At 42.9% G+C, this 21,425-nt stretch overlaps 1 protein-coding gene across 1 annotated transcript in view; it reads left to right on the top strand.

Moving 5' to 3' along the window:
• The window catches only part of DSCAM (DS cell adhesion molecule), a gene marked incomplete at its 5' end in the record, with an annotated part of 333,650 nt that overhangs the window by 187,011 nt on the left and 125,214 nt on the right, over positions 1-21,425 (top strand). Inside the window, 5 exons of the mRNA XM_081138830.1 lie at positions 2,203-2,478; positions 8,798-9,094; positions 9,761-10,036; positions 14,006-14,284; positions 20,766-20,885. Of these exons, the coding sequence (XP_080994956.1) occupies positions 2,203-2,478; positions 8,798-9,094; positions 9,761-10,036; positions 14,006-14,284; positions 20,766-20,885 (1,248 nt within the window). The remainder of the gene's footprint in view (positions 1-2,202; positions 2,479-8,797; positions 9,095-9,760; positions 10,037-14,005; positions 14,285-20,765; positions 20,886-21,425) is intronic.

Consider the following 21,425-nt stretch of genomic DNA (forward strand, 5'->3'; position numbering starts at 1 on the left):
TGTCTTATGCCTTTTTATTTTCTGTTGAGTAAAGCTTATATCTTAAGAGATTATCGAAAGCATCTCAAGTGAGCCTGCCTGGTCATATTTCCCATAGTTTCACCTCAAAAAGAACCTGTGCCTGCTACATCTTCCTCCCGGTCCCCATACCAGCCCCTTCCTTTCCTGACTGCAAGTCGTGTTGCTCCCTCCACACTGAAGACGGGTTTCAAATACTTGACTGTCTCAAACTTCCCATCTTTCTAAGTTCAAGGCAATGCCCTTTCCCAAAGACACCCCCCAACCCCCCAACCCCATCTTCTATTCAACTCAGGGCATTTTATTGCGTTCTCCGCAAAGGCATTTATCACCATCCACATGTTAAAGCCATTTGTGGGAAAGTCTTCACTCTGAGTGTACGGTTTCATCATCGCACTCTCGGGCCACATTTGGACATGTTCTCAAATGCTTCTCGAACATCCCCGCCTTCCCTCTGACTGCTTCTTTGTTTTTCTCTCTTCTCTTGACAAAAAGCATTTCTTAGGTTCCAAATCAGAGTCCCCCATTCCATCTCCTCTCTTCCTTTGCTGCTCCCTTTTATTTTCATGGCTTCAAATTCCTCCCCTCTGGAAATAGCCTTGAGTATAAATGTTTAGACTCTGCTTCATTTTTGAGGGTCAGTGGAGCCTGTCTCCCAATTTTATATCAGATGTTTAGCTGGCACTTCCAAAGAGCCAACGTCCCAGACCTAACTCTCTGCCATCTCTACCTTTACATGGCTCTCCTTGTTGCTCCAGACACCTTACCCCACTGAGCCGCCTACAAGTGGGGATTTTAAACCCTTCATTAAGTCCTGCCAAGTCCTAGAGGTTGTATCTCAGTGTTTCCCGGCCGTGCTCTCCGCCTCTGCCCTGTCTTAGGTCGAGCCTTCATTGTGCCTCAGCGACACCTTTGGGGCAAAAATGTGTTTGACTGTAGCACTCACTTGCTAAGCTTTCTTTAGTTCCCCCTGATTTAATTCCAAAATCTGGTTGCTCTTTGCAGTCTTGTCCCAGACTGCCTTTGTAATTTTTCTCACACGAATCTCCTTCAGAGACCCTGTGCTGCGTTCAGACTGGTCAGAGACTCTTCCTGAGAAAAGGCCATGCTTCATGCCCGAGTTCAGGCCGGTCCCCGTCTCTGCTGCCCATCTGGCCAGAGCTCTACCCGCGCCTCGTATCTGAGGACCTTCTGTGATGCTCTGCCATGCGTATGTGCCTCTCACAGACTTTTTACTATACTCAGTCTCGTATTTGTCTTATCCACCTAGAAGCCTACACTCCTTGGAACCAAAGACTTCACAGCATGGTGACATGAGCAGTAGAAGTAATTGGGCTAAAAAATCTGTTTTTTGCCATTTGCCTGTTGAGCGGATTTGGTTAATTAATTTTTCTGAATAACTGGTTAATTTCCTCTTCTGCAAAATGGAGATAAAAACACAAAACTTGCAGGATTATGGGAAGACTGACTTAAAAATATCCAGAAGATGTTTGCGACCTTTATGGCACGTGCTAGTTGTACCTCAGACGCCACTCATCTTGGGCTCCCCTGTGATTTTTGTCCCATCCTTGGTATCTGGACGTTCAGTACCTGCTTGCTAATTTGAATTGGGTTTGTTAGATGAAAATGTAGGAAGTCAAGATTGAGATTTCCAGCCCTGTCCAAACCAGTGAGCCTCATTTTAAAGAAACTAACCAAAAAACCTGTCTAATGTCGGCCTGTTTCCTTACAGCTGGTATTGGCCCTGGTTAAGCCACGTAAGGGATGTGAGTGAGTGTGTGTGTGTGTGTGTGAGAGAGAGAGAGAGAGAGAGAGAGAGAATGGCCCAGAGCAAACCCATCCATGCAACCTTGAGAAAGGCCAATAGGATTTAAATACTGAAATATTTCTGTCCTTCCTGGTAACCAGCACATTGCCTTTCTTATACTCACACATATTCAGTGAGAAAGCAATTTGACCAACATTAGTCTGTTTGCTACATAGAGAGAATTCCAGGAAAAAACCAAAGCACAGCAAAAGGGTGCTTGCAATCACAGCGCTGCCCCGACTGCTCTGAGCACAAGAGCGATGGGGTGTGCTTGCGATGACGCACCTGCCTTGTCAACCGTCCAGCATGTCGTTGAAATGCTACCTACATGTGTGATATTTTTACCTTCTTTTTTTTTCTCTTACCAAAACCTCCAGAGCCACTGAAAGCTACCATCAGCCCCAGGAAAGTTAAAAGCAGCGTGGGTAGCCAGGTTTCCTTGTCCTGCAGCGTGACAGGAAGCGAGGACCAGGAACTCTCCTGGTACCGAAACGGCGAAATCCTCAACCCTGGAAAAAATGTGAGGATCACAGGGATCAACCACGAAAACCTTATAATGGATCACATGGTCAAAAGTGACGGGGGCGCATACCAGTGCTTTGTGCGCGAGGACAAGCTGTCCGCTCAAGACTTTGTGCAGGTGGTCCTTGAAGGTCAGTGGGCCGCGTTGCAGGGTTCGGCTGAAAAAGAGCCCAGACCCAGAGCACTCCCAGCGAAGAGCAAAGGGTGACAGTGCTGGGAACTCCCAGCTTCACACCTCTCACCCTTCTACCTACCTGTCCTTTCTACCTGTCCACACCTTTCTATCTCTCTGACCAGCTAGTAACTCTACCTAGCTTTTCAGTATAAATCAGGCAAATAAAAGAACAGCTTCTGATGAAATGAAAGTTGTACATGGTATATGGAACATGAGTAATGTACTTTAACATGAAGTTATAGTAAACATGCACGTTGCCCGCTCTCATGTCTAAAGCTGTCAGGACTTAGGCCTCCAAAACTTTGAAACTTACGGTTTGGTTGACAATCCACCGTCCTCTAGGCCAGGGTTTCTCAGTAAGGCTCATTTGAGAAGGCTGTAGGATTTTAGCAACACCTCTGGTCTCTCCCCGCTAGATGCTAGTAGCACCTTCCTACAAATTGTAGCAGCTGAAAATGTCTGCAGACATTGCCCAGTGTCCCCTGGGGTGCACAGTAGCCCCCGTTGAGAAGCGCACCCTTAGAGGCGAGTGCAGGGCACTTTTCAGTACTGCGCTAGATGCAGTGAAATGTGGCAGCCGGTCGGTAGGGCTGTCCCTGGTTGGGGCCAGATACTCAAAGGTTTAGGTGAATGGAGTTTCTGAGGAATTTCCTTGTGGTAAATACTAGGTTTCATGGATGTTTTACTGTTGTTGTTTTATTTAACTGTCTACTGCCTCCTCGCATCTTCAAGCTTATTGATCAGCCAGGGAAAGAAGCTATAAAAATAACATTCAAGTGAGACGTATGTTTATCACCAGATAATTGAACTAGCGTGTATCTGTATATTTGTGGTCTTATTGAAAACTGTGTCTTTTCATATGATTTAAAATTTATCTGTTATCTACTAATAAAATAACTACATGACTTTCATGTATCCTAAAGGGAGAAAAAAATTTATGCATGAAAATAAGTTTAAATATGTCTTGGTGCTAAAAGGATATTTCCATAATTTCTTTTTCAACCTTCGTCACTTTTTAAGAAGAAATAGGCTTAGAATGACATTCTTATTTTGACTCATGCATTTATTTGCAGACAGTGAGTTTTTTAAAGCAGCGATGAAATTCGCCAAAGGCTCGCTACTCATGTTAAACGCCTGACACTGTGTCCCAATGATAATTAAGTGCAGAAAGTAATCAGTGTGTGCAGAGCTGGATGGCTGATGATGCACTGTGGTTCTTACACTGTCACTATTTTTAGATTCTTTGTAGAAAAGGGAGAGATTACCTTTCTAGGCCTGGTTACCGTGGCAACCCTCTGCGCGCCTACGGAAACCTAAAGCGCGTATTGATAATCCGTAATGATGCCGAAAGGGTTCAGGTTATCACAGAGTGACAGCCAGAAAGATTTCAAAGACACTCAGGTCTCACTGGGAAATTAATGTCAGCTTTCATCTCCAGAAAGCCTGTCGCTTGAATAAAGAAGAGGCTAGAAGAGCAGGCTGGGCGCGCTCGCGGTCTCTGTGCCGCGTGTCAGGTTCTAGCCGGGCGGGAAGCTTCGCGTTGTTTTCTCTCTTCTGAGAGATGACGGTGCTCGAGGAGCAGAGGAGAGCAGGAATGGGCCTGCAAGTGCGTATCTAGGGGCTGCCTTAAAACGGTGTCTCACCAGCGTCCTCAGATGTAACCTCCTGCTATTACCAATGAAGTAGCTACGGATTAACATAAATGCGGCCACGCATGGTCCCCCGGACTAAGAACGGCCGCTGGTATAATGCTGAATTGGAGAGTCTTTTCTGAGGCGCGGAATGGAAGTCTAACAGACCTGGAATCTAATATTTATATGCTCAAGATCAAACCAGAATGACTGGAAAGTGGAACAACAAAGAAAGTGAGAACAGGTCCTATTTCTGGAAATGACAGAATAGCATGTGTCAGACTCACCAACCTGCAAGAAGGTAAAAATTATGAACTTTGGGGAAAGCAAACCTATACGCATACACTAAAGAGACATCTACAGGTAGGCAGAAAGGATTCGACCCTCAAGAGAAGGGAAGAGATTAGGTAACATCCACATTGACACCACCTTTCCTCTGAGGACGTTCTCCAGGCCTGCGGGGTGAGGACAAGAACACGAGGAGGGAGGAAGGTATCGCCTTGTGGGTCGAGGTGCAGAAGGACAGAGGTCTGGGCTGTTGAATCACCTGCCAATTGAGGGAGGCAGGCGAGAGGAGATTCCCAGGAGGAGGGAGTAACAGTATTGAGTCTTAAAATATGTAAAGAAACCTGCTTGAGAAACTTGGTTGGCACTTGAACTGCAAAAATTCAAAGGAGAATCCAAGTATACCATGTAGACCTAGCTGTCCAGAGCAGAAAAACAACAACAGACAAATGAAAGGATACTTTGGCCAGAGGTCAAAAGACAAAGCAGGGAATGGAAACAGACCTGAGAAGATCCCGGATCTTAGAGTCCGCAGCCAAGCTGTTTAAAATATGTTCAGGAACTTAAAGGAGATTTTGGGCATAAAGAATGGACGTACAGGAAAGACCACCAGAGGACTGGAAGCTATAAAATGGAACAAATGGGCATGAGAAACTTCACCACACAGGCTTTAACGGGAGATTGCAGTAGCAAGAAGAAAGGATGAGTAAACTTGAAGACAGGTTAAAATAAGTTAACCTAGGCTGAAGCACAGAGAGAAAGAGGACTCCAAATGAAATCAGCGGAGCCACAGTGACATGTGGGACATTTATCAGATGCCCTGAAATACATATCATCAGAGGCACAGGAAAATCAGAGGAAGAAAAATGTTTGAAGAAATAATGGCCATCGTTTCCAGAAATTTGGTATAAAAAAATAACATTACAGATCCAAGAGATTTAGCAAGCCCCAAGAAGAACAAATACAAAGGCAATCACATGCAGGTATTTCGGGACAAAGTGCTGAAAGTCAAAGATAAATGGAACATTCTAAGGGAGGGAAAATACTACATGAAGGGGGTTGTCAATATAAATGGGGGATGACTTCTGATCAGGTACTTTGGAGGACAGAAGACAATGGAGCAATGTCTTCAAACGGTAAAAGGATTTAAAAAACTGTCACTGTAGACTTCTGTATGTCTTCAATAAACAGAAGCTCAAAAACGTGAAGCAGAAGGACCTGCACATTAGGAAAGAACAAATTACCTCGTTCAGGGCGAACAAGGTGATCGAAAATAGAAACTCAGATCTATAGGAATCAAAAGCATGAGAAGTGATAAATATTTTAGTAAACATTTAGCAGAATAGTTTTTCCCCTCTTGATTTCTTTAAACAACAATGGACAAATTATAAAATTATGACACTGTATTATATAGTTTATAATATAAATAGATACAAAGGACAGAATATAAATTAAATTACTTGAAATTATTTGTTGCAGTGTTTTATATTTTGCATGAAGAACTACAATTTTAACTTTTAGATGTGATGGAAATTATAGGTACATAATGTATATACATGCATACACATATATGTATTAATGTAGATAAAATGATGAAATATATGCAACTGTGGACTGGTAGAAAATATTTTACACATACACACACACATCTATATATAATATATGCCATATATATGTATGTCTGACAAATATTATGTCTCATTTATGTAAGATCTCTGATAAACATATCTTACCATTATAAGTTATCAGAAATCTATAGGTACAAGTAAACTTGTACTGACATATATATGTGTGTGTGTATAAGTTTGTGTATATATAGTTATAATTCAGTATACATAAAGGACTCCTACAAATCAGTAACAAAGGCAAACAGTCTAACATAAAAATACGCAAAAAATTTGAGCAGAGATTTCACAAAAGGAAACGCACAAACGGCCAGTAAAGCACATGAAAACAACATTGCCTCCATGGTATTTGCCAAAAGCGCACAGCCTGCATCGAATCATGAGGAAATATCAAACAGAGTTTGAGCAACTGGCTACAAAGTGACTTAAAAAATGTCAGAGGGAAGAAACACAGAAGACACCAAAGAATGTTCCAGATTAAGAGAGAGTAAAGAGACATGGCAAGGCAGATGTTAAGCGTGACACTGATTGGACTGGGGAAAAATAGCTAGAAGGGACCTTATTGGTCCTTTTGGGAGAATTTGGTGCACACCATGCATTAGATTATAGTCCTATTCCAAAGTGACATTTCCCCATTTTGCTAACTTTACTGTGGTTGTGATAGACATGCCTCTAGAAAGAATATACACTCTATGATTACATGGATTTCAAGCTCAAGAAGAGGCAAAACTAATACATGGATGTAGGAATCAGAACAGTGCTGTGTGTGGTGGGTGGAGGCCCAACAACATCGGGGGTGATAGAAAATGTTCTACCTTGATTGTGTTGGTTACAGGTGTATATACCATATTTAATAAAACTCATTCTGTTTGTACACTTACGACCTGTGCATTTCACTCTATGTTATCTACAGAAAAAATAGTGTAACTGAAGAAAACTTTTCTAAACAGATTTAAAAAGACTTGAGGTTTCAGCGCTCAGTGGAAAAATCAGTGCAAAGACATTTACAGCTAAATACATCCTTAGAAAGGTGTTGCATTGGAAGGTCAAATGAGATAATGTCACCATTCCCAAGGGCCAGTTACGTACACAGGACGATGTCTGACTTCTCTGCCAGTTCAATGCAGAGCGTGGTGAGGCGGTGTCCGCACTGTCCCACGGGTCCTTCATTTCATATTAGGAAGTTCCTGCTTTCATCTTTGACAGTTAAAGTAAGATGTTTGCAATCCAAGGACACTGAAATATGCTATATGTGAAAGCACCTGGGAAAAGCATACTTGAGGGCCTTCTCCAGCCTCCCGCAACGTAAGCTGGAATGAGGAAGTTAAGATTCAGGAATTTGCAGATGGAAACGTGGTGGAGGGGCCCCCGGTGCGGCTCCCCCAGCGGGAACCCCCCTTGGCTGGCCCAGCAGGCCGCAGAAACAGGCCGCAAGGTTTTGGGTGCCGAGCACTTCTTTCTTCCCGGGTTTTGGGAAGTGTTAACAGTTGTGTTTTTGTGATAGAATTTCAAGCTGTCTTCAGTTTTGTTTCCCACGTTTGTTTTGCTTATATTTTCAACAATTAGTATATATATATAACTTTTAAAATAAAAATTAGAAACCAAAAAAATAATATCTGTTAATTATCCTCTTTCATTGTGGATACACCCACAAAATGAACACAAGTTAAGAAAATTTCCTCCAGCAAGGTTTATTACTAGACTCAGAAATCCTGTTTCATGGGATCACAATTATGTCAAAATGACCCACTTATGCCTAGAAAAATAGTGTCGCGGTGTCGCAGTGTTGATTTAGGTGCCTGAGGCTGGCGGGCCTATTGGCAACTGTCTCTTTTTGCCTCATACCTTTCTCTTTAATGTGCATGTATCTCTCTCTGCCCACGGAGAGCCATGGGTAAGGAGAAGCAGCAGGCCTTTCTGGTTTCTAGCATACTGTAGGAGGGAAACAGTCCTTGTGTGTGAGAGAGAAAGAATGCAATGTGACAGTTTGGTCTTTGTTGAAAAAATGGGAATTCCATGGAAACTTACCTAAGGTTACACTCCTAGTTTGTCTGGGACAGTCTTGGGTTGTGTGTAACTGTTCATAGTCCCCATTTCATTCTCAAAGGTGGATGATAAATTATATGGCCACCTCACTTAAGATACTTACAGAGATATTCAATACATGCCAGAAAGGTCAAACTTTATTTAGTTTCTACCCATTTGCAGAGCCTTCATGGAAATGCATGGGCAATTATCATTTGTCATTAAAACTATAAAAGATGATTTCTTATGAGAAAATGAAGATGAGATCATCAGCCTCTCTCTCTCTCTAACCCCTCTAAACAGCTCCCCGGTGAGCAGGCCCTGATTAACTGGGGAGAATGGGGAAGCTGAAGTGAGGGTTTGGGGCATGGATTTCCCCTATGCTTTACCTCTGGGTGGGGACATCCAGTTTTCAATTGTAGACTCCTTGGGAGCGGACATTGTTTATCATGAATATCTGGGTTGTATCATAATTCTTCTTACGAAGATCAGGAAATACATGTGATTTATTAAAGCTTGCTAATGCTGTGTTGACCTATTTTGAAAATGAGGTCTAGGCCTGGTTGGAATCTAGCTTTATCAAGAAAACCGGAGTTTTGTGTAGTGTTAATAAGCACTACATCTACCTCCCGATCATTAAATAAACGCACTTGGAAGTTGTTTCATTATCTGGATGTGCCACTTGCTTCCATGATTTGTCTTCCTGCAGATGGAACTCCCAAAATCATTTCTGCCTTCAGTGAAAAGGTGGTGAGTCCGGCAGAACCTGTTTCCCTCATGTGCAGCGTGAAGGGCACGCCGTTGCCTACGATCACGTGGACCCTGGACGACGACCCGATTCTCAAGGGGGGCAGTCACCGCATCAGCCAGATGATCACGTCGGAGGGGAACGTGGTCAGCTACCTGAACATCTCCAGCTCTCAGGTCCGGGACGGCGGAGTCTACCGCTGCACTGCCAACAACTCGGCCGGCGTCGTCCTGTACCAGGCTCGAATAAACGTAAGAGGTGCTTGTCAAATCAGCTCCTCAAAAACACACACGAGCCGCGGGAGCGAGGCGAGGTTCCGCATGCGCCCCGCAGTCGGCAGCCCCCGCCCGCTCCCGCTCCCGCTCCCGCTCCCGCTCGGGGATGGCACCGGCCCGCAGTGCTGGAAGCGCGGCTCGGTGCCTTTAGGCAGCTTGTTCTGTTCAGGTCTCCGACGTGCCCACCTGACCCGTCCTCCCCGGTTTATGCTCTGCATGCTCTTTCCTCCCCCCTCTCCTGTCCTGCGGCATCTCAGGGACATGGGGTCCAACTAAATGCACCGCGGGACGTGCGCAGGCTCCGCCTTCGTAAGCTAGAGACAGTGAGACCTTGGGTTACGACAGGTGTCTCCACAGAAAGGGCGTGCGTGTCAGCGCACACGAGCTGCTTTTCACGGGTTACATGGCCTCCGTCATAGCCTTCGAAACATTTCAATAGAAGCACTTGATACTCAGTTTATTTGAAAGCAATGAAACCAGAAGGAAATGAAACCATCTTAGAGAAAATGCCAAATGCAGAGCAGTTTAATTGAAAAAGATGTCCTTAACGAAAATGATCTACCTTTCTACCTCCAGGCAGAGCGTACCCATTTCTGCACGTCAGATGTACCCTTAAATTGTTTTCAAGAGTTCCTTTGTGTCTCTGCAGGGCCCGCAAGTATCCGACCAATGAAAAATATCACAGCAATAGCGGGACGGGACACGTACATCCACTGTCGCGTGATTGGCTATCCCTATTACTCCATCAAGTGGTATAAGAACTCCAATCTGCTTCCTTTCAACCACCGCCAGGTGGCATTTGAGAACAATGGCACTCTGAAGCTCTCCGACGTGCAGAAGGAGGTTGACGAGGGAGAGTACACGTGCAACGTGCTGGTTCAGCCACAACTCTCCACCAGCCAGAGCGTCCACGTGACAGTCAAAGGTACCGCTGGGCCCCTCTGCCCCACGCAGCTCACCAGGGCGGCTCAGCTCTTCCTGCTCAGGAATGCCACTGACCCCACAGTGCTGGAAGTGGCATCTCGGTGTCTGAATTCTGAATTCTCATATGGAAGCTTAGGGCATCCTTTTTTGGGGGGATCTAAGAGTCTGCATATTTAGAATAAGAGTTATATTCCTCAGTTACAAAGACTGAGGAGTGATAGATTACATTAGATGGTTTTTTTTAATTTTTCTCTATTGATATGAGAGAGAGGGCGAGAGATACAGTGATTTGTTGCTCTGCTTGTCTATGCATTCATTGATCACTTCTTGTATGTGCCCTGACCGGAGATCATACCCGCAACCTTGGCATATTGGGATGATGCTCCAACCAGCTGAGCTACCCAGGCAGGACTTTTTTTTTTAAATTTTTGTTTTGTTTGCTTTCTTTACCACTGCATCGTCACAAGACCTGTGGTCCGTATAGCCTCCCTTCCAGGGGAATTGGAGGGGCAGGGTTTAGCCTGTTTTCGCCTATGTAGGACTTCCCAGGGGGAAACTAATAAATCCTGAATTCTCATATGGCAGCTTTTTTTTTTTTTTTTGGTCAGATTCACATGTATTGAACCGTAGCAAAAATATTGAGAGAAATTTGGTTTAATATAGCACTTGCATTTGTTGCTTCAGATGACCTCTAACTTTCAATATATAGTAACAATTGCACACCGTTAACAATGTGAGCCTTTACTCAGGTGTCATTAGAAAGGCATAACCAAATTGACTTCTGAACACTCAAGTTTGGAATGAAATGTATAAATTAAATCACACTCCAGTGGTCAAAATTGTAGTCCATCACAGCTTTTAAAAGAATTAATAATCTTTACTGTTTTCAGTTATGATAAGGATTATGATAAGGGGAAAGGTAAGGGGGCAACTGAATGACAGGAGAAGACTGAGACCTTTTACTCTCCCTGTGGATCAGGATTGAAAAACAATCTTTCTTACTTTATTCATATAGATACAGTTCACATAAATATATTTACTCATATAGTTACCTTTCCTGTTAAACTACACAGTGAATACTTTTTTATTTTTTATTTACTTATTTTAAATATATTTTTATTGATTTCAGAGAGAGGAATGGGGAGGGAGAGAGAGAAACATCAATGATTAGAGAGTCATTGATCGGCTGCCTCCTGCATGCCCCCAACTGGGGATCGAGCCCGCAACCCAGGCTTGTGCCCAGACTAGGAATCGAACAGCGATCTCCTGGATCCTAGGTCGATGCTCAACCGCTGAGCTACTCCCGGCCGGGCTGAATACTGTTTTAAAGATAATTTTAGAAGAGCAACTATGATGCCTCCAAAGTTGACATCCTTGGAAGTGGGCCCATTTGTTTGCATCACTAATGCTGCAGATGTGAGCCCAAACAATTTTTATATTGTTTCCAGGAGGCTTGTCTTTAACACTGAATAGAGGGGGGTGTATGTGTACATGCATGTGTATTTAGATGACATTTGGAAACAACTGTATATTCGTCATGTCTTTTTTGATCATAGTCATGGCCCTTTGCTGTTTTTGTTTCATGACTTGGAAATCTGAAAAAACTCAAAGATTGATATAAATAATGTGTTGGTTATTGATGATGCCTGAAACCTGGAACTCAAGCAGTTGGGAGATGTACTGAGCACCCAGAGCATAGTTCTGCTGCCTTCACACACGTGGGAGAAATGAAAGTCCAAAATCCCCTCTTTCACTTCAATTTAGCAAGCAGTGTCATGTTTAACACATTTCAGAGTGTTTTCTTTCTCATTTTAGGTGCCACATTGAACTTGAACAGTGACTAATTGAGTGTTCTAATTGCTAGGGATCAACACTGCCAGGAAAGTTAATTGGCTGCTAGATAAAAATGTCACCTTCTTTTTATATTTATATTAAACTTTATAGTTTACAAAACACTTTCATATGTGTAACCTTAATTAATACTCACAGTGACTCTGTAAAGTAGATAAAACATAATCAAAGCAACAGACTAGGAAAGAGCAGGAGACTTGCTCAGAGTTGCTCGGCAGCATGTTCAAGACTCAAATACACATCTTGGGATTTCAGTACAATGCACTGGGCAGGGTTAGCAGATGCAATTTTTGGAGACTCCATGAAGCAAGGAAGATGTTATAAAAAGAAAACTCCTTAAAAGGTGGGGAAAAGGAGCTGAGAGGCAGAAGGGAGAAAAGGAGCTGGGAAGAGTAGAGTATCCATCGCTGTGACTTAGGAGACTTTTGCTTGAGGTGGCCCTTTGAGGAATCGGGACCAAGAGCTGTCAACCTGAGAATTGTGTGGTGGCCCATGGGGCTGTTGCCACTGAAGAAGTGGTGACAACATGTGGACTTGAGGAAATGACACAGGCAATACAAACAGAGCCTCAGTATGTCTCCACACTCACGCGATGGATTTGGTTTTTCCCAGCGAATTAGGGGCCATGGACAAAAAGAGAGTGAGGAGGAGAGAGAATGCCAATGCTGTTGAGCAGCTCCTGTGTCCCCCCGGGCGCCCTCCCCCAGCACTCTCATGAATTGCGATTCATTATCACTGTGGAAATGTAACACAGGAAGGAATAGAATCATAGTGAAAGAAACTGGATGGAGAAGACACTGCTAATTCCCACCATGGCCCAACAGCCCACCCGTGTTTCTTCCAGCACGTGGTACTGTCTCTGGGAGAAAGAAACAGTTGTGTTTCCTGCTATGAGGAAGACTAGATAATTAATTCTTGAGGACGACATACAGAAAAATATTAGCCTTTCTTCACCTTCTTAATTAAAGGCTTAGAAAGAATAAAATTTATACAGTAGTAGGAACAAGAATATGTCATTGCTTTTTAAAAAGAAGAGGCTAAATGAACATTTGGCAGCATTTGCTGGCTCTGAACCGTCTTGAAGGAAGGAATTCCCATCATAGGAATGAAATAAACAAGACTGGTAGTAAGTGGCATGCAGCAGATACGTGCATACTCCGTGTAGGAAGGTTATGGCAAATACTGTCGTGAGTCACATGGGAATTTCTGCTCCTGAAACACTACAAGCCTTCACCATCCGCAAGATTCCGAGAACTGACCGTAGAAGGCGATGTAATGAGCCAGATAAAGCAAGCAGTGTGTCTCAAAGAGGCCATTGGCATTACCAAAGTCATTAAGAAACCTTTTTGAATCACTTGTTTTAATTTTCACCTCCAATTTTTGTATCTTATCCATGTAAAATATAAGACTTGGGACTTTCAAAACTTTTTAAAGCATCTGTACAGCAGACTTGTGATTCATGGCTGAAGCAGGGGAGACAACATTTGTAGTAAGGGTAAAGGTGGTGTGATTGACAACTAGGTCTCTAGGTTTAATTTGCATTTTTAAAAGTGCTTCCTGATAAAATGTGGGAGCAAAGCAACAAATAACAAACCCCGATTCTGACATTATTCGGAGAAAATGACATTCCCCTCTAACTAAATTCTTACTTTCATCATGAAAACTTTTATTTTAACTATTTGGATAGGTTTTCTTATGTAAATATGTTTTTTAATAGTTTAGCTGTATCTTTTTTACCTATAACGTATTAACTATAACTTTGGGTTTAGAGTCTTAATTAATTATTGTGATTTTGCTTTAACTGTACAAAGCAAACTGTTAAGGGCCCAGCATGAAACATTCTCCAGCTGCTGGGCATGTGGCAGTTCTTGTGTCTACTCTCGACAGTTTACACTAGGCCCTCGCTCCCTTTGGCTTGCCAAGCACAGCTTCTGACTGAGCCTTGTCAGTGCCTGAATTCTCAGTGCCTGGTTTAGACAAAGAGATGAGATAAGTAGGAGTGTTGTAACAGTGTAAGATGAGTGATGCCATGCAAGAGGGTTAACAGGGAAGAGAGTGTAGACTATTTACACAGCCCATTATCACCTTTTCTATCTCACTTTTCTCCCTTTCCTCTCAGTGCCACCCTTCATCCAACCTTTTGAGTTTCCGAGATTCTCCATTGGACAGCGGGTCTTCATCCCATGCGTTGTGGTCTCAGGGGACTTACCCATCACGATCACCTGGCAGAAGGATGGCCGTCCAATCCCAGCGAGCCTTGGGGTGACCATTGACAACATTGACTTCACAAGCTCCTTAAGGATTTCCAACCTGTCCCTGATGCACAACGGGAATTACACCTGCATAGCCCGGAACGAGGCAGCGGCCGTGGAGCACCAGAGCCAGCTGATCGTGAGAGGTGAGCGAGCGACGGGGACGCGTGGCATCTAAGCGCCAGATTACGGTGTTCGCTTGAAATACTATGAAAATATAACTAGAATTCATAGAATTGGCTGTCATCCCATTAAAAAAATATGAAACTATAGAAACCAACTATGAATTCCCCTAAACTCCAAGCTAAGGTTTTATCTACCTAAAATATGAAGTTTCAAAATATTAGCAGCAAAGCAATGTGTGAGTGAAGACATGGGAGAGACAGGATTTAATTCATGAAATAGGGCTTTCCTCCATCAACCAACTGATTTTTGAGTACCAAAGCCCATGAGCTCTTGCTGCATTGTATTTATTTTATGTAGCGCTTCTTATAATATTATTTAGTTTGATGGTTTTAAAAAATATTTGTCAAAGCCACATATCATAGTTTTTCTAAAAAAATGAAAAAAGAGTAGCTTTTAATATTTTTGTTTTTTAGAAATGTGGGTTTCTTTGTTTCTGTCTTCTGTTTAGCATTAAATTTGGGGAGGCTATTGCGACATAAATTAAGCAAACTGTAATGATGTTTATGCAAAAACTAAAGATAGGGTAGTCTCACTGGTAGAAAACATCGGCAGGGGTCTCCATACATCTGCAGTGTAAGCATTGGTCTTATTTCAAATCCCTGCTCAAGTCGCCAGATTCCCATTAAGGTTCACACGCCTCGTCTATCAAGCGAGCTGCTTGTGTTCTGTAAAGTCTCCTGAGCCGTGGATATTCTGCGATTTTATGGTTCTCCAAGAGTGGTACGCAGTCAACTGCTGGTGCAATATTCATCCACATCGCCCAAGTAACTGTATGACTTTAAAGATTTATATTGTTGATTATTTGCATTTTAAGATCCCCAACCACTGGGCTCTCAGTGTAGTTGTCCGGAGGGGAGACTTCCATTATCTTTGGGATAGTGGGAGATCTGGGCTGATTCTTTTTTGAGTAGTAGGTGCCTGTGTCCTTCCTCAGTCCTTGGACCTTGTCCCCTGGCACTGCTTCTTCCTTTCTGACTGAAAAGCAGTGCATTTTCTTTCTTTTTTTAATCCTCACCTGAGGATAATTTTCCATTGCTTTTCAGAGAGAGTGGAAGGGGGGAGGGAGAGAGAGAGAGAGAGAGAGAGAGAGAGAGAGAAGAGAAAGAGAAGAAGCTTCAGCTGGGAGCTTATTAGAAAAGCAGAGAGAGAGGAGAGAGAGAGAAACACTGATGTGTCATCGACTGGTTGCCTCCCTCAGGAGCCCTAACAGAGGCCGGGGATTGAGCCTACAACTGAGGTACGTGCCCTTGGCCAGAATCGAACCCAGAACCCTACAGTCTGCTGGCCGACGCTCTAACCACCTAGCCAAACAGGATAGGGCAGCAATGCATTTTCTATTTGCCAGCAAAAGAAATTGAAGCATACAGGCTCACAAAGAAATCAACTCTGTATTTATAAAAAAGATTGTCCATGAATGCGTAAGAAAATATATCTTCAGTTAGATACAAACTAAAGATTCAAATCACATTTTTCTCTTTATAACTTGTACTTTTGAGTATAAGAATTGGGATACTTGAATTTTTTTCATTTTTAAGATAAAATGAGGACCAACCTGGCGTCTGTTTCCTAAGTGTTTTCTTATGAGAAGAATTGATTCTTGCTCTGTGATTTGTGAAGGACAAAGCAGTAAGTCTGCCTGTCCTCCATATAGCCTGCCCTGAGGTCTGCAAGTCAGAGGACAGAAATGCTAGATAAGGCATGAGTGTTCTTTGCATCCTTAGCAAGAAGGGCAACTAGACTTTTAGACCCAGGCAAAGGTCAGATGAACTGAAGCTGAGCCTAGCCATTTCGGAATATAGTTGATCACAGTCTGATTAATGGCTCATGTGTTTGTTCTTCAAATATGTTTAATAAGCTTCTATGAAATTAGCATTAAGTCACCAGTTCAGTGATGAAACCCTGAGAAAGGAAGCGTGCTTCCCAATCAGGTCAGTGACGGGAGAAGCAGTCGAGGACAAGGTGATATGGGGCATGGTCAATCGGACTTCACCAAAGAATCTCCTGGGAGATTTAAGAAACCACTGATGACTATTTTCTAGTCCTAACTATCCCCAATTACATCATAATCTTTGGGAGTAGACCCATCTCCCAGATCTCTGGCACATTTTCCCCCCCCCCAAGTCACCCATAAGTGGTTCTTAAATTTTGTCACACACTTGAATTATATGGAGAGCTTAAAAAAATTCCTAATGTCTGGAGTGCAGCCCATACTAGTTAAATAATCATCTTTTAAGGTCAAACCTAGGCTTCAGAAATTTGTGAAGTCCCCAAGTTGATTCTAATATGCAGCCAAGTTTGAGTCCTAGCACCCTGGGTAATTTGAATATGCAAATATAATTTTAAAAAGAGGAAACCAGCAACTTCAGGGAATTATGCACCCAGACAGTCCTGAAGGCTCTGCCTCCCTCCGCCTCCAGTTCTGTATCTCTGTGGCCAGAATCCCCATGATGCTTTGCTCAGTTCTCTCAGTGGTGCTTCTGGGCCCATCCTACTCAAAGGCCTTGAGTGCTGGGGTTGCTCTGATCTGAGTTATTAACTGAGCCATGACACTTTGGACAAGGTCTATTTCCCTGTTTTATAAGCTGGAATAATAATAGCAACTATTTATTTATCCATTCATGAGGTATTTGCAGAGTGCTCTCGGTGCCCTAGCAGTGTGCTCCATACTGGGGGCATGATGATCTATGCTAAAGGAAAGGTCTTCTCTCAGAGTATACAGCCTGACGTGGGAGGCGGGCAATTGAACTGGCCATACAAACAAGTGTGATCGAGGTTGTGCTAGGATAATGCAGGGAGCTGTGGAAACACTTCATCTCATCCACAGCATCAGGAAAGGTGTCCCAGACTGAGTGGGCTTTGATCTGAGATGTAAGTAATAATTCATTAAACAAAGAAATGCAGAAACATGTGTGAAGACCCAGCAGCAAGGGTGATCGTGTGGACTAGAGAATGGAGAGGATTTTAGAATGTCTGGAGCAAAGCCAGGAAGAGGGGAACATCAAGAGATGAAGCTGGAGACCAAGGACCCAAGTCATAGAAAGCCTTCAGATTAGTGTAAGAGTCTGAATTGTATCAAGGAACAATGGGAATGCACTGGTGATTTTAAACAGGGGAGTACAGTCATCCAATTTGGGTCTTAGAAGGATCCTTTAGGCCACTGTGTGGAGAATGGATTCAAGTGGGGCAGCTGGTGGCAGGTAGACCGGTTTGGAGGCTGTTTCAGGAACCCACATGAGTGACTCTATCAGCCTTGTCTCTGGCTGAGTTCCTCTGAAAGTAGACTGAGGTACAGACTTAACTGTGGGTCGCTTACTTGAGATGTAGTTCCTTCATCCCAGAGTGAGAGAACATGGAAACGTGAGATCAGAAAGGAAGGAAACGTCAATGAAAGTTGTTTTGATGAGCTGGTTGATGCTGTGGGCAACTGAGGCTCATTTGTTGTGGGTGGAAATCCTCCAAGGAATCATGAAGAATAGTGGTTTTCCAAGTGTGGATTCTGGACCAGCAGCCTCAGCTTCAGCTGGGAGCTTATTAGAAAGGTAGAATCTTGGATTCTAGTGAGATCTGAGATCTACTGAGTCAGAATTTCTGGGGATGGGGTTCAGCAATTTATGATGTTTTTTAAAAGATTTTTTAAATTGATTTTTAGAGGGAGGGAAATGGAGAGGGAGAGAGAAAAATCAATGTGATAGTGAAACATCAATCAGCTGCCTCCTGCACACCACCTACTGGGATAGAGCCTACAACCTTTTCAGGTAACCTTCTGTGCATGGGGCGATGCCCAAGCAACTAAGCCACACCAGTCAGGGCAGCAATTTGTCTTTTAATCAGCTCTTTGGGCGATTCTGATGCCTTCTAATGTTTGCAAAGCACAAGCATGGAATATGCCCTAGAATTGTCCTATGGGATTGCAGGATGGAGAGGCAGGTCATTTATCCCATCTCCTGTCCCTCAATGATACGCAATTGTCTCTCACATTTCTGGGCTGCATCAGTGGAGGTGAGTAACTGTTGTGACTTCAGAGAAGGCCCTGAGACAGCAAAGAGAGACTCGTGGTCGTGGTCTAGTAGCCTGGCGAAGTGTGTGGAGCTGTCCAGCTCTTGGGGTTCTGAAACCAGATAGGCAGAGGGTATGTGGCACTTCACCATGAACCCTATCTGCCTGTCATGACTAGGGCATGGCAGTGAAAATACACAGAATTTGAGGCTATGTGATATATTTCCCAAGAATCATCAGTACCTGATACAAAGAGATGAAAGAGAGGGATATGAAAGATAATTTGCAATTTTATGGGCCATTTCCATCTGTAATTACCTTACACTTACAATATGTCAGTGGTTATTTTCCATGGAAACCTCTTTGATCAGTTTTTAAGTGACATCCCTTTGGATTAGAACCAAATTAAGGGGAGTGGTCATGGATCAATTATAATTAGACCTTCCAGATGAAATACAAGAGATTAGTTACCTGCCTGTTTGACAAGGGGTTCCTTGCTCTTAGCAGAATGTAAGCCAAATAGAAACTAGAATGTTGATGACTGCATATTTGCCTTCCACTGGGGCAGAAAGACTCTGGAGTGATGTCTTAAAATTTGCAATCTATCCTTGAGGTTAATGGATTATTTTTATCAGAAAACTTTGCTCTATAAATTCTCTAGTATTTTTCCTAGAAATAATTTTCTCAGCATGAGATAGTCCACCTGAGTACCTTATTTTAAATATATTTACATTTTATCAAGTATACTTGTCTCAGAATACCATCTAAATGAAGTAAAATTGCTTACTAGTTAAGCAATATTGAAGAGATCCATTGACTGTGTAACTTATTTAATTTGTGAGTCTGGAACTGTGTTTTTTGTGTTAAAGCCACACATACCTGCATTTCCTAAATTAACCAACACTCCTACAGCACTTATTACCGTCCAGGTGCTGTTCTGAGAATATTTATAAACTTAATTCATTTGATCCCCAGGCGAATCCTTTATGATGAGTGATGCCATTATTTCCCATTTACATATAAGGAAATTAAAGTTAAAAGACATTTGATAACTTGCACAAGATCATCCAAATGGAAGTAGCAGATTTGGAGATCCAACCCAGGGATTTGGCCCTTGGCTGTGTACTCCTAGCCTTCATTTCATTGTCTCTTCCAGAAACACAGCAGGGGGTTTCATTGACAGCTGCTTCTTGTGTCTTGATAGAGCCCTCTCTACCTTGGCTGTTTGATGGCAAAGTCATCTTCACGACAGCTCATATAATGTCAATGTGCTTCTAAGCCCCTGCTCACCTAGGCTCTGATCTTCCTCCCAGTCCATTTCATGGGGTGGCTGGAACTCCTACCTATCTACATGTATATATGGTCCATGTTTGTTTCAGAATGAAGAATTCTGGAAATTGCAAGGCAGTCAGGATTAGCTTTCCAGGAATTATGGAAAAGGGAGGAAGAGCACCCCTATTTGCTAAGTGTTTAATATATAATGACATCATCTGTTTCCTCTCACATAATCCTGCCTCATTGAAAGCCCATCCCATAATTAATGACTGACCTGCTGGAAAAGATCCTGAGATTCTAGCACCTTTCAGATGCTACCTTTTCTAGAAGAATCTGTATCTTCTTAAGAGAGGACCCGAATACTCTTAAAATCACAATACCTTAACTCAGAGCATTTGCTTTCTCTTGGCAGGCATGTTTTCAATGGAGTGTATGTGTGTGTTTTGCAGAAGGCTAGACTTTTTAGCACCACACAAAACTCACCTAATAAGCAGCTTCTTCATTTGCTTTTCAAATAGCTACACTATAAAGCCATCATGGTACCTCACATCAACTAGCCTGCATAGCCCCCTTTTGGCCCAGAAGGATGCCGACATCAGGAATAGTGGTGTGTGTGTCTTCGTCAGATTTGGGGGAGAGTTGAAGAGCATGCTGTGTTCTTTATTTCCTGTCGGGAATGCTTTTTCCATTCTCCCTTCCTATCCTGTTTCAGGGAGAATAGATAACAACTGCTTTGAGTAGCTCATGCCAAGAGGAATGCTTACTCTTGATAATTTCTCGTTGACAAGCAAATGTGTTCTACCTCTTCTTTAAATTGTGGTTCTGATTCTATTTTCCATGCAATGGATTCCTGAAGATCTTCCAAAGCACAAATCAAAAACAGAATGTCACATTCTCTTGGTTTAGTCCAACTCCCACACTCAAGAGTCTAGTTTCCCCCAGTGCAAAATAACTTTGTCTGCAGAAGCTCATGGATATAAATAAGAAAAACTGCCTGCAATGAGATGGCTTTTCTAGTTTATCCCAAATTGCAAACACTGTTTTCTAATTTTCCACGTATGTAAAACATTCTTTGTATTTTAATGTTTATTAAAGTCTTGGATTTCTTAAAATCATACCTCTAATAAGTTGGTCTTGTCTGAATTACTGGTGACATTTATCTCTTTTCAGTTCCTCCCAAGTTTGTGGTTCAGCCACGAGACCAGGACGGGATTTATGGCAAGGCAGTCATCCTCAACTGCTCGGCCGAGGGTTATCCTGTACCCACGATAGTGTGGAAATTCTCTAAAGGTATGAAGTTGCTTGTTTGTTTGTTATCTGCCAAACATATGTACATTCCAAAGACATAGGTGAGAATGTCTAGTCCTTTCAGAGATGTTTCTTGTAAGTAGATGTGCCCCCAGCTCCACCCAGTCTGTCTTTCATGTATACCACTAGTATCAGGCCAACTGTTTTTATTCAGACCATGATGGTGTCTGTTTTTGTAAACCATGCCTGCGAAAAGATCATGAATGGGGAGGCAGGTTACTCCTGTAAGTTATTTCAGCACCTGGGACAGTTCTGCATTGCCTTAGGGATATTGTATAACCATGGTTGGCTTGGAGACCCCTGCAAACCCCTGCATGTGGAAGTATGAGTAGAAGTTGTCAGAATTATTCATTTGGGGGACTTATTCCCCCTCTTTTATGCCACTACCTTGTCCTCGCATCCTGAGCCAGAGATGAAATTGTTCCTACGACCCATATCGCCTGGCAGGGCTCTGAACCCTTTACAACTAAGTGTTTCCCTAGTGGCCTATGGCTTCACATTTCTGATTCATTCAAAGAAAAG

The sequence above is a fragment of the Miniopterus schreibersii genome (assembly GCF_964146895.1).
Source record: "Miniopterus schreibersii genome assembly, chromosome: 5".
Lineage (NCBI taxonomy): Eukaryota > Metazoa > Chordata > Mammalia > Chiroptera > Miniopteridae > Miniopterus > Miniopterus schreibersii.